Source organism: Scyliorhinus torazame, chromosome 15, assembly GCF_047496885.1.
Source record: "Scyliorhinus torazame isolate Kashiwa2021f chromosome 15, sScyTor2.1, whole genome shotgun sequence".
Classification (NCBI taxonomy): domain Eukaryota; kingdom Metazoa; phylum Chordata; class Chondrichthyes; order Carcharhiniformes; family Scyliorhinidae; genus Scyliorhinus; species Scyliorhinus torazame.
This window is the reverse complement of record NC_092721.1, coordinates 6,397,771-6,412,027: the sequence shown is the minus strand read 5'-3', so window position 1 is coordinate 6,412,027 and position 14,257 is coordinate 6,397,771. Positions and strand designations below refer to the sequence as shown.

The window sequence follows — 14,257 nt, the reverse complement described above, 5'->3', positions numbered from 1 at the left end:
AAACCTCCCCACTTTTGTATCTAATTCCCCTCAGAATAAACTATTATATTCTATAATATTATCTCAATACTTGCTGTTGTATATCAGCCTTTTGTGATTTGTGCACCAGGACCCCCAGATCCCTCAGAGTTCAGCAATCACTCACCATTTAGATAATAAACGTCTTGTGACTCACTCGGGAAGTGCTGTGGAAGACCCTGTCAATGGCCGATTGTCCAGAGAAATTCATTAACATCCTTTGAATCTTGACGAAAAGATGTCGGCGACATTGCACACCGACGGAAATAAGACAGAAGCTTTTGAGGTTAAGGTTTAGTTAAGCAGGGTTGCGACATCGTCCCCACCTTTTAATCCATCTTCATCACCACCATCCTTCAGCTTGTCGAGAGCGAGCTTCCCGGTGGAGTGGACGGAAAACCTTTCACCCTCAACCGGTTGAAATCCAAAAAGAAAATGACACTAACGTCGCTCGTGGTGCTTCAGTACGTGGATGACATCGCCATCCCTACGACACTTTCGGGGGAAGCATATCGAAGATTCGGTCTCAGCCTCAAGAAGACTCAAGTCCTTTATCAGGGCAGCACCCAGTTTCTCCCTCCATCAAGATCAATGGAGAAATCCCCCACCTGGGGAGCCACCTCTCATCTATGTGGAGATCCAATATCGTATCCAATCCGGGAGTGCCTCCTTTGGATGCCCAAGTACGAGAATCTTCAACGACTGTGACATCCGTGCTGACACCAAGATTCTCGTGTACAAGGCAGTCATCTTCCCAACTCTTCTATACGGCTCAGAAACATGGACGAGGTACAGACGTCACCTCAAGGTCCTGGAGAGGTAACCATCAACACTGTCAGAGAGAAACTTTCTGCATCAGCTGGGGGGACAGGCAGACTAACATCAGCACCTTTGAAGGAGCCAAAAGCACCGGTATCGAGGACATGGTCATCCGAAACCAACTGCACTGGGCTGGCCACGTGCTCAGGATATCAGAGCTCCAACTGCCAAAGAAGGTCTTCTTTCCCAGCTCAAGGAAGTTTCCCAAACAAGAGGACGACAAAGGAAGCGTTTCAAAGACACCCTGAAGGCTTAGCGCAAGAAATGCAACATAGCCGCCAACACCTGGGAGACCCTTAACCAGAAGAGACCTACTTGGATGAACCTCCTGATTGAAGGGACACAATTCTTCAAGGACACCCGATGGCAAGAGGAGGCCCGGAAAAGGAGCCTGAGAAAGGAATGCCAGTGATCTAGAGTCCGAGGACCAATCCCGCCTCCTGGAAATACCCGCCAAGTGTGCGGCTGAGGATGTGGCCCTCGGACTGGGCTCATCAGCCACGCAAGAAGCCACAGAAGCAATGACCTGTAACACGGAGTTTTTCAGGTGGACAATCATACTCGTTAGCGAGTGATCGCCGAAGAATAAAACGGCTACAGATATGGGGCGCGATCCAATGGCCTCGCTGCTGAAAGCTGGGAGACCGCACTTTCAGCATCGACTCGCCTCGCGAGATCCAACGCGATCTTGGGAGACATTGCGATGTAAATGCCGCACATTGTGGGCAAATCTGCATATTGGAGCGAGGCAGCTCGTCTCACTTTAATGTGCAGATTCCCGAGCTACCGGAGGCTTTGGGATTCAACCTGTACAGCAAGTGAAGTCCCAGGTGACCATGGGCTGTTTTCCCCTTTGAGGGGGAGGGCTGACTGGTGATGGTTTAACCCGAGGGTCTCCACACCCCAGGTGAGGAAGAAGGTTGAGAAGGCTGAATAACCTCAGCCGGTACGGGGATTGAACCCACGCTGCTGGCCTCGCTCTGCATCATGCACTGTCCAGCTGACTGAGCTAAATTGGCCTCTCTACAGTGAAGACTGACGCAAAATTCCTGTTCAATTCATCTGTTTCTTGTTTTCCATTATCAATTCCAGACTCACTGTCAGTCGGATCAATTCCACAACTTGTTTCTTTTAAAAACCTTGGACTATTTTTATATTTCTGGTTAACTTTTTCTCGTATTCCAACTGTTCCCTCTTTATCAATCTTTGAGTCAACCTTTGCTGGTCCTTATATTTTGTCCAAATCTTCTGATCGACCACCTGTCTTTGCACAATTATATACTTTATCTTTATGTTTGATATTATCTTTTTTTTTTAAATTTAGAGTATCCAATTCATTTTTTCCAATTAAGGGGCAATTTAGCGTGTTCAATCCACCTACCCTGCACATCTTTGGGTTGTGAGGGTGAGACCCACGCAGACAAGGGGAGAATGTGCAAACTCCACACGGACTGTGATCCAGAGCCGGGATCGAACCTGGGACCTCGGCGCCGTGAGGCAGCAGGGCTAACCCACTGTGCCACCGTGCTGCCCAGAAGTTTGATATTATCTTTAACCTTTCTAGTTAACCATGGATGGTGGGTATTCTGTTGTGTGTATTCTGAAATATCCCCTTAATAGTTGCCACTGCATCTCTATTGACAACCCTCTTAGCCTCATTTGCCGTTTCACTTTAGCCAGCTCAGCCGTCAAGTCCTCATTATTGCCTTTATTAAAGTTTAAAAACAGTCTCAGACCCACTCCTCTCTCCCTCAAACTGACTGTAATATTTAATCATATTGTTGCTATGGGAAGCACGGTAGCACAGTGGTTAGCACAGTTGCTTCACAGCGCCAGGGTCCCGGGTTCGATTTCCGGCTTGGGTCACTGTCTGTGCGGAGTCTGCACATCCTCCCCGTGTGTGCGTGGGTTTCCTCCGGGTGCTCCGGTTTCCTCCCACTGTCCAAAGATGTGCGGGTTAGGTAGATTGGCCATGATAAATTGTCCTTCGTGTCCAAAAACATGTTAAGTGGGGGTTCCTGGGTTACGGGGATAGGGTAGATATGTGGGCTTCGGTAGGGTGCTCTTTGTAAGAGGTGGTGCAGACTCGATGGGCCGAATGGCCTCCTTCTGCACTGTAAATTCTATGATTCTATGATTCTGTGCGGAGTCTGCACGCTCTCCCCGTGTCTGCGTGGGTTTCCTCCGGGTGCTCTGGTTTCCTCCCACAAGTCCCGAAAGATGTGCTGTTAGGTGAATTGGACATTCTGAATTCTCCCTCTGTGTACCCGAACAGGCGCCGGAGTGTGGCGACTAGGGAATTTTCACAGTAACTTCATTGCAGTGTTAATGTAAGCCTACTTGTGACAATAAAGATTTTTATTATTATTATCTAGGGTCACCTTCACTATGAGGTCATGAATTACTCCCACCTGGTTACACAATCACAGTTAAGGCTCTCTGTGTGGCTCCAGAAGATGCTGTTCCATTCAGCCCATCGAGCCTGGTTGATCGGATTGTGCCCCTCAGCTCCACATTCTGCCTCCTCCCTATGACTCCCTTGTTAGTCCAGGATCTGTGTACTGCGGCTGCAGAATATTCAGTGAACCTGCCTCCACTGCTCTCTGGGGAACATAGTTCCAAAGAGTCGCGATCCTCCGGGAGAAATGATTCCCCGAATCTGCATTTTAATGGGAGCCCCCACGGGAGGATTTACCACGCAACCTGCCACGTGTTTCGCGGCAGCGGGAAGCGAACCACCGCTGGCCGGCAGCACGACCTTCTGCTCCCGCCGTTGTCAATGGAGTTTCCAGTCGGGAAACCGGTGGCGGGGAATGGAAAATCCTCCTGGCGTAAATCGCCGGAAAAGTCCAGCCCTAGTTTCAGATTCACACCCAAGTCCCTGAGGGCAGAGCACCCCAAATCTGAAGGGACCTTCCAATTGAGGTGTACCCTGCACCCCTCCCCCTAAACCCACCACCTGTCTTGCCCAAGATCGAGGTTGTGAATCTTTTCTATTTACACCCTGATCCAACTGCTGACCGCCTGCCTAACAATTGAAGCTGAGCAGGAAAAGGCCCTTAAGCGGCCATGAAGTGGCTGTAATAGGATAATAGGGGTACGGCCAGGCTTCTCATCCGATGCCACGCCTGCCTCACCATCAAATTGTGTCTGGGTCCAGGTGGGCAGGATTCTGGAGGGAGTCCTGTCTATGTTTTTTTCGGACTCCCTCAGCCTCAGAGCCCCCGGGGTGGGGAGAGCCTAAAATTCCGGCCAAAGATCCCCACGCACCCCCCCCCCCCCCCAAGAAATCGGAGACCTTTATCACAACTCCTGAAAACCTCTCTGTTAAATGAATCCTAATTAAGCCCATTTACTTGCTCCGCACTCTAGGCCGAGCACCCTGTGTCAATCACTATTCCACCACAGTAGCTTGAACATCCGTTTACCTGGCGGGCCAGGTATTCCAGCAAGTCCTGGGGGGCCTGAAGGGAGGAAGAAAAGGAGCAAGTTTTAAAATTACGTTGATAATTTTTCAATTGATTTTGATTTATTGTTGAATGTGATCACTAATTACCTGGGGAGCCTTGTTCACCTTGCAACCCGGGAGGGCCTGGTTCGCCCAGCTCTCCCTGGGTCCCATAAATAGCATTTCCGTGTGAATCAATAATCTGGAACAGACAATTGCTGTTTAGTGATTGGTAATTCCTGTCAGTGCAGGTGGAGGAGTCCGTGTCCAGTCAGAGCGATGTAGTTCCTTGCTGGTGTAGTCACAGATTGAACTCCACAGTGTCTGTGCACATATCAGATTCCCGGCCTATTTCACAGGCTTCCAGTCAGGTGGTGCAGAGCACATGAAGCTGCAGCAGAAGCTATGCAAGGGACATTGGGGGAGGGGCTAAACCAGGGAGGGGCGGGGGGGGGGGCAATCAGCAGGATAGGGGCGGAAATCAGAGAGTGGTGGGGGGGGGGGGACTGAACACCAGCCCATGGAGCAGAGCAGAGAGAGAGTTTGATTCTGGGGTGCAGGGGGTGGGGGGGGGGGGGGGGGGGTAGGGGAGTCAAAGGCTGTTGGGGAGGGAGGACAATGAAAAGAATTGGAGGTGGGGCTCTTGCATGCCCAATGGAGAGGGGTCAGGGGGGAATGGGTAGGGTGTGGGTTAGGGGTGTGAGTTGGTGGTGGTGGGTGGGGGGGGGGGGGGGGTTGACCTCTGATCAAAGGGGCTTCCCAGGCAGGTTCAAAGGGGTTTCCCAGGCAGGATCAAAGGGGCTTCCCAGGCAGGATCAAAGAGCTTTCCCAGGCAGGATCAAAGGGGCTTCCCAGGCCGGATCAAAGGGGCTTCCCAGGCAGGTGGATCAACGTGTGGGTGGAAACATTCTTCCCTCCTGGATCAAATGTGCTCACCTGGGTTCAGCAGCGGGGTACGGGGTGGGGGGGGGGGGGGGGTTTCCCAGGTTCAAAACCCTCTTGCAGCCTCATTATCATATATAAAGTGACAAGCCACCCCCTCGGAGGGGATTCGTATCAACAGCTGGCATCGGTTAAAACAGTAAGTGGATGGCCTGGAGGGGGGGGGGGACTTGTGTCGAGATTCGGGATTTTAACATTTTACCCTCCAATGCCCCGGGCCACCTGACCCAAAACCACTCACAGTCCAATATCCTCAGTAAATACACAGTCCAATATCCTCAGTAAATACACAGCCCAATATCCTCAGTAAATACACAGTCCAATGTCCTCAGTAAATACACAGTCCAATATCCTCAGTAAATACACAGTCCAATATCCTCAGTAAATACACAGCCCAATATACTCAGTAAATACACAGTCCAATGTCCTCAGTAAATACACAGACCAATATCTTCAGTAAATACACAGTCCAATATCCTCAGTAAATACACAGCCCAATATACTCAGTAAATACACAGTCCAATGTCCTCAGTAAATACACAGTCCAATATCCTCAGTAAATACACAGTCCAATACACTCAGTAAATACACAGTCCAATATCCTCAGTAAATACACAGTCCAATGTCCTCAGTAAATACACAGTCCAATATCCTCAGTAAATACACAGTCCAATATCCTCAGTAAATACACAGTCCAATATCCTCAGTAAATACAGTCCAATATCCTCAGTAAATACACAGTCCAATATCCTCAGCAAATACACAGTCCAATATCCTCAGTAATTACACAGTCCAATATCCTCAGTAAATACACAGTCCAATGTCCTCAGTAAATACACAGTCCAATATCCTCAGTAAATACACAGTCCAATATCCTCAGTAAATACACAGTCCAATGTCCTCAGTAAATACAGTCCAATATCCTCAGTAAATACACAGTCCAATATCCTCAGTAAATACACAGTCTAATATCTTCAGTAAATACAGTCCAATGTCCTCAGTAAATACACAGTCCAATATCCTCAGTAAATACACAGTCCAATATCCTCAGTAAATACACAGTCCAATATTCTCAGTAAATATACAGTCCAATATCCTCAGTAAATACACAGTCCAATATCCTCAGTAAATACACAGTCCAATATCCTCAGTAAATACACAGTCCAATATCCTCAGTAAATACACAGTCCAATATCCTCAGTAAATACACAGTCCAATATCCTCAGTAAATAACAGCCCAATATACTCAGTAAATACACAGTCCAATGTCCTCAGTAAATACACAGTCCAATATCCTCAGTAAATACACAGTCCAATACACTCAGTAAATACACAGTCCAATGTCCTCAGTAAATACACAGTCCAATATCCTCAGTAAATACACAGTCCAATATCCTCAGTAAATACACAGTCCAATATCCTCAGTAAATACACAGTCCAATACCCTCAGTAAATACACAGTCCAATATCCTCAGCAAATACACAGTCCAATATCCTCAGTAAATACACAGTCCAATGTCCTCAGTAAATACAGTCCAATATCCTCAGTAAATACACAGTCCAATATCTTCAGTAAATACACAGTCCAATATCCTCAGTAAATACACAGTCCAATATCCTCAGTAAATACAGTCCAATGTCCTCAGTAAATACACAGTCCAATATCCTCAGTAAATACACAGTCCAATATCCTCAGTAAATACACAGTCCAATATCCTCAGTAAATACACAGTCCAATATCCTCAGTAAATACACAGTCCAATATCCTCAGTAAATACACAGTCCAATATCCTCAGTAAATACACAGTCCAATATCCTCAGTAAATACACAGTCCAATATCCTCAGTAAATACACAGTCCATTATCCTCAGTAAATACACAGTCCCATATCCTCAGTAAATACACAGTCCCATATCCTCAGTAAATACACAGTCCAATATCCTCAGTAAATACACAGTCCAATATCCTCAGTAAATACACAGTCCAATACCCTCAGTAAATACACAAGTCCAAAAACCTCAGTCAATACAGTCCAAAACCCTCAGTAAATACACAGTCCAATATCCTCAGTAAATACACAGTCCAATATCCTCAGTAAATACACAGTCCAATATCCTCAGTAAATACACAGTCCAATATCCCCAGTAAATACACAGTCCAATATCCTCAGTAAATACACAGCCCAATATCCTCAGTAAATACACAGTCCAATATTCTCAGTAAATACACAGTCCAATATCCTCAGTAAATACACAGTCCAATATCCTCAGTAAATACACAGTCCAATATCCTCAGTAAATAAACAGTCCAATATCCTCAGTAAATACACAGTCCAATACCCTCAGTAAATACACAGTCCAATATCCCCAGTAAATACACAGTCCAATACCCTCAGTAAATTAACAGTCCAATACCCTCAGTAAATACACAGTCCAATATCCTCAGTAAATACACAGTCCAATATCCTCAGTAAATACACAGTCCAGTATCCTCAGTAAATACACAGTCCAATATCCTCAGTAAATACGCTCTCCAATATCCCCAGTAAATACACAGTCCAATATCCTCAGTAAATACACAGTCCAATATCCTCAGTAAATACACAGTCCAATATCCTCAGTAAATACACAGTCCAATATCCTCAGTAAATACACAGTCCAATATCCTCAGTAAATACACAGTCCAATATCCTCAGTAAATACACAGTCCAATATCCTCAGTAAATACACAGTCCATTATCCTCAGTAAATACACAGTCCCATATCCTCAGTAAATACACAGTCCCATATCCTCAGTAAATACACAGTCCAATATCCTCAGTAAATACACAGTCCAATATCCTCAGTAAATACACAGTCCAATACCCTCAGTAAATACACAAGTCCAAAAACCTCAGTCAATACAGTCCAAAACCCTCAGTAAATACACAGTCCAATATCCTCAGTAAATACACAGTCCAATATCCTCAGTAAATACACAGTCCAATATCCTCAGTAAATACACAGTCCAATATCCCCAGTAAATACACAGTCCAATATCCTCAGTAAATACACAGCCCAATATCCTCAGTAAATACACAGTCCAATATTCTCAGTAAATACACAGTCCAATATCCTCAGTAAATACACAGTCCAATATCCTCAGTAAATACACAGTCCAATATCCTCAGTAAATAAACAGTCCAATATCCTCAGTAAATACACAGTCCAATACCCTCAGTAAATACACAGTCCAATATCCCCAGTAAATACACAGTCCAATACCCTCAGTAAATTAACAGTCCAATACCCTCAGTAAATACACAGTCCAATATCCTCAGTAAATACACAGTCCAATATCCTCAGTAAATACACAGTCCAGTATCCTCAGTAAATACACAGTCCAATATCCTCAGTAAATACGCTCTCCAATATCCCCAGTAAATACACAGTCCAATACCCTCAGTAAATACACAGTCCAATATCCCCAGTAAATACACAGTCCAATATCCTCAATAAATACAGTCCAATATCCTCAATAAATACACACTCCAATACCCCAGTAAATACACAGTCCAATACCCTTAGTAAATACACAGACCAATATCCTCAGTAAATACACAGTCCAAAACCCTCAGTAAATACACAGTCCAAAACCCTCAGTAAATACACAGTCCAATATCCCCAGTAAATACACAGTCCAATATCCTCAATAAATACAGTCCAATATCCTCAATAAATACGCACTCCAATATCCCCAGTCAATACACAGTCCAATATCCTCAGTAAATACACAGTCCAATATTCTCAGTAAATAAACAGTCCAATATCCTCACTAAATACACAGTCCAATACCCTCAGTAAATACACAGTCCAATATCCCCAGTAAATACACAGTCCAATACCCTCAGTAAATACGCAGTCCAATATCCTCAGTAAATACACAGTCCAATATCCTCAGTAAATACACAGTCCAGTATCCTCAGTAAATACACAGTCCAATATCCTCAGTAAATACGCACTCCAATATCCCCAGTAAATACACAGTCCAATACCCTCAGTAAATACACAGTCCAATATCCCCAGTAAATACACAGTCCAATATCCTCAATAAATACACACTCCAATATCCCCAGTAAATACACAGTCCAATACCCTCAGTAAATACACAGACCAATATCCTCAGTAAATACACAGTCCAAAACCCTCAGTAAATACACAGTCCAATACTTTCAGTAAATACGTGGTTCAATACCCTCAGTAAATACACAGTCCAATATCCTCAGTAAATACACAGTCCAAAACCCTCAGTAAATACACAGTCCAATATCCCCAGTAAATACACAGTCCAATATCCTCAATAAATACAGTCCAATATCCTCAATAAATACGCACTCCAATATCCCCAGTCAATACACAGTCCAATATCCTCAGTAAATACACAGTCCAATATTCTCAGTAAATAAACAGTCCAATATCCTCACTAAATACACAGTCCAATACCCTCAGTAAATACACAGTCCAATATCCCCAGTAAATACACAGTCCAATACCCTCAGTAAATACACAGCCCAATACCCTCAGTAAATACACAGTCCAATATCCTCAGTAAATACACAGTCCAATATCCTCAGTAAATACACAGTCCAATATCCTCAGTAAATACACAGTCCAGTATCCTCAGTAAATACACAGTCCAATATCCTCAGTAAATACACACTCCAATATCGGCAGTAAATACACAGTCCAATACCCTCAGTAAATACACAGTCCAATATCCCCAGTAAATACACAGTCCAATATCCTCAATAAATACAGTACAATATCCTCAATAAATACGCATTCCAATATCCCCAGTAAATACACAGTCCAATACCCTCAGTAAATACACAGACCAATATCCTCAGTAAATACACAGTCCAAAACCCTCAGTAAATACACAGTCCAATACTTTCAGTAAATACGTGGTTCTATACCCTCAGTAAATACACAGTCCAATATCTTCAGTAAATACACAGTCCAAAACCCTCAGTAAATACACAGTCCAATATCCCCAGTAAATACACAGTCCAATATCCTCAATAAATACAGTCCAATATCCTCAATAAATACGCACTCCAATATCCCCAGTCAATACACAGTCCAATACCCTTAGTAAATACGCAGTCCAATACTTTCAGTAAATACACAGTCCAATACCCTCAGTAAATACACAGTCCAGACACACAGTAATGTTTCCAGATACTTACAACGCCTGGAGGACCATCAATTCCACGACTGCCTTTGTCTCCCTTCAGATGAAAAACACATCCATTATTTTGAAATCAACACTAACCCAGACATAGGAACAGATGTTAATTTACAGACAATATACACAAAATGGATGATTTTAGGGACTGCTTTGCTGAAGTGTCATCTCTCTGTGGTCAATATTATAATCTCTCCTCTTCTATCTGACTATCTCTCACCAGCAGATTTTCACAGGATGTGGGCGTCGCTGGCTACACCAGCATCTATTGCCCATCCGTAATTGCCTCGTGAGAAGATGGTGGTGAGCTGCCACCTTGAACTGCTACAGCCAAAGTGGTGTAGGTACACCCACAGTGCTGTTAGGGAGGGAGTTCCAGGATATAGATCCAGTGACAGTGAAGGAATGACGGTATGGTCCCAGCAAGTTGCTGTTAGGTTTTTCCATGTCCTTCAGGAACATAAGAGAATATGTCTAAATGCTCGTTATACCAAACTCCCAGTACTTCCAGCAAACCTACAAAAGCATTATGGCATGATATTGGTGAGCAGCCATGGAGATTCTCTGCAATATTCGACAACACTGACAGCACATTGGAAAAGAACCAAGTATCCATCCCTCCCCTTCCATCCTCTCTTCCCTCCATCCCTCCCCTTCCATCCTCTCTTCCCTCCATCCCTCCCCTTCCATCCTCTCTTCCCTCCATCCCTCCCCTTCCATCCTCTTTTCCCTCCATTCCTTCCTTTGCCTATCTCTCCCTCCATTCCTTCTCACCCTACCTCCCAACACCCCCTCCATTCCCTCACTCCCTCCATCTAACCAAAGAAATAATGAAACTCCTTACCTTCAGGCCATCCTGTCCCGAATACCCTGGTTCTCCTGGGTAACCTGATTGGCCCTATAAAATAAACCGAATGACAATAACATTCTCACTTTTCAGCCTACAGCAGACGCATAATAAAGTTAAGGAACTTCTTTAAAATAGTATTTCTCAGCCGATAGTTAATTACCATCTGTACATTGTGAGGAACAGTCAGGATTTTCTAATCTCTGATTGAGTGACAGCTCAGAAGCCAATGTTTAAGAATTTAAACAACTGATCACGGGCGAGATTCTCCGACCCCCCGCCGGGCGTGAATCCTGCCCCCGCCGGTTGCCGAATTCTCCGGCACCAGATATTCGGCAGGGGTGGGAATCGCGCCGCACCGGTTGGCGGGCCCCCCCCCCCGCGATTCTCCGGCCCGGATGGGCCGAAGTCCCGCTGCTGGAATGCCTGTCCCGCCGGCATAGATTAAACCACCTACCTTACCGGCGGGACAAGGCGGCGCGGGCGGGCTCCGGGGTCCTGGGGGGGCGCGCGGGGCGATCTGGCCCCGGGGGGTGCCCCCACGATGGCCTGGCCCGCGATCGGGGCCCACCGATCCGCGGGCGGGCCTGTGCCGTGGGGGCACTCTTTTCCTTCCGCCTTCGCTACGGCCTCCACCATGGCGGAGGCGGAAGAGACTCCCTCCACCGCGCATGCGCGGGGATGCCGTGAGCGGCCGCTGACGCTCCCGCGCATGCGCCGCCCGGAGATGTCATTTTCGCCGCTGGCGGGGCAACAAAGGCCTTTTCCGCCAGCTGGCGGGGCGGAAATTAGTCCGGCGCCGACCTAGCCCCTCAAGGTTGGGGCTCGGCCCCCAAAGATGCGGAGGATTCTGCACCTTTGGGGCGGCGCGATGCCCGACTGATTTGCGCCGTTTTGGGCGCCGGTCGGCGGACATCGCGCTGTTTCCGGAGAATGTGTCTGAAATACAGAGGAAGATCCCCCAGTAGAAACAGGAGGAGACTGGTGCAACTTGAGTCTGCTCCACCATTTCGCAAAGTCATGATCAATCTCCCACCTCAACTACCCCTTCCCAACCTACCCCCAGATTCCTAATTCCCTGGAGCAATAAACATCTATCAATCTCTGTCCTAAATATATTCACTGACTCTCTGAGATAGACAATTCCCAACATTTACATTCTCCAGTAACCAGCTTTCCTCTCACTCTGTCTAAATCTCTTGTGAACTTTCGTTTCTGGCAGGTTCGTTCAGTCAGAATGTCACTTGCAGGTGAAGTTTGCCAGGATTCCGCATGCCTTTGAATGTGTGTATTGTGCCTTCTGTTGGTGTACATTGGCTCGTGGATACCCCATCCGTAAACATCATACAACAGTGGTCAGCTAGTGGTCAGCTAGTGGCCAGTAAATGGTCAGCAAGCAGTCAGCGAGTGGTCAGCTAGTTTAGAATACAAAACTGCTGGGCCAACGTGTGTTGGGAGAGGGGTTCACATTCTTGGTCCCTGAATCGCGCACCCCACTCTGCTGGTAATGGCGGCAATGTTAATCTCTCACCTCAAATGTGAAATTGTCCATTTGGGCAGAAGAATAAAGAAGCTTTTATCTAAATGGTGAGAGTTTGCAGAGCTCTGAGATGCAGAGGGATCTGGGAGTCCGAGAGCATGAATCACAAAAGGCTGGGGTAAAGGCACAGGAAGTAATGAGGAAAGCTAATAAATGTTATTATTTATTGTGAGGGAATTGAATATAAAAGTAGGGAGGTTTTGCTTCAGTTCTTCAGGACATTGGTGAGACCACATCTGGGGTATTGTGCGCAGTATTGGTCTCCTTATTTAAGAAGAGATGTAAATGCATTGGAAGCGATTCTGAGAAGGTTTACTAGAATGATACCTGGAATGGGTGGGTTGTCTTATGAGGAAAGGTTGGAGAGGCTGGGCTTGTATCCACTGGAGTTTAGAAGAGTAAGAGGCAACTTGATCGAAACTTTTAAGATCCTGAGGGGTATTGACAGGGTGGATGTGGAGAGGATGGTTCCTCCTGACGGAGAATTTAGAACTAGGGGGTCACTCATTTAAAACAGAGATCAGGCGAAATTGTTTCTTCTGAGGGTCATGAATCTCTGGAACTTTCTTTCAGAAAAGAAGATGGAAGCAGAGACTTTGAATCTTTTTAAGGCCGAAGTGGATAGATTTTTGGTAAGCAAAGGGTGATAGGTTATTGGGGTTGGCAGGATGCAGATTTGAGGTTGGTATCAGATCAGTCAAGCTCTTATTGATGGTGGAGCAGGCTCGAGGGGCTGAATGGTTTCCTCCTGCTCCTTGTTTGTATGTTGATATGTTACATCCAGCTGCTGGGAAGGTCAACACAAACATCTCCCTTGAAACGTGGATTTAAAAGGCTCAACCAACAAGCTTTACGAGCAGAGTGGATGGTACCTGTTACAGTGAACACTTTCTGGCTGTTCTAGTCAGGGACTGTTGGCTGATGAGAGACTAGGTTGAGGATTTAATACAAACTGAACTTACATCACGTCCTGGGAGTCCAGGATCACCATCTTTCCCAGGCTTCCCCTGTCAAATGAGATAGAAAATGATCATTAACGATAATTAATGACTATTACCTATAATTCTTATCTACTAATTACTATTAACTGTAACTACTGACTATTGATGATGAATAATGACCATTAATGATGATTAATTACTATTAACTATATTTAATGACAATTAAATGCTATTACCGATAGTTAATGAGTATTAATGCATATTAACGATAATGGGCGTGCTTCTCCGACCCCCCACCGGGTCGGAGAATCGCCGGGGGCTGGCGTGAATCCCGCCCCCGCCGGTTGCCAAATTCACCGGCACCGGATATTCGGCGGGGGCGGGAATCGCACCGCGCCAGTTGGCGGCCCCCCAAGATGCGGAGGATTCCGCACCTTTGGGGCGGCGCGATGCCCGACTGATTTGCGCCGTTTGGG

The 14,257-nt window shown here is 45.9% G+C and overlaps 1 protein-coding gene across 1 annotated transcript in view; it reads right to left on the bottom strand.

Moving 5' to 3' along the window:
* Nucleotides 1-14,257, bottom strand: part of LOC140391490 (uncharacterized) — a 406,857-nt gene that overhangs the window by 161,304 nt on the left and 231,296 nt on the right. Inside the window, exons 16-20 of the mRNA XM_072476012.1 lie at nucleotides 13,803-13,847; nucleotides 11,298-11,351; nucleotides 10,455-10,496; nucleotides 4,394-4,487; nucleotides 4,266-4,301 (exon numbers count right to left, since the gene is read on the bottom strand). Of these exons, the coding sequence (XP_072332113.1) occupies nucleotides 4,266-4,301; nucleotides 4,394-4,487; nucleotides 10,455-10,496; nucleotides 11,298-11,351; nucleotides 13,803-13,847 (271 nt within the window). The remainder of the gene's footprint in view (nucleotides 1-4,265; nucleotides 4,302-4,393; nucleotides 4,488-10,454; nucleotides 10,497-11,297; nucleotides 11,352-13,802; nucleotides 13,848-14,257) is intronic.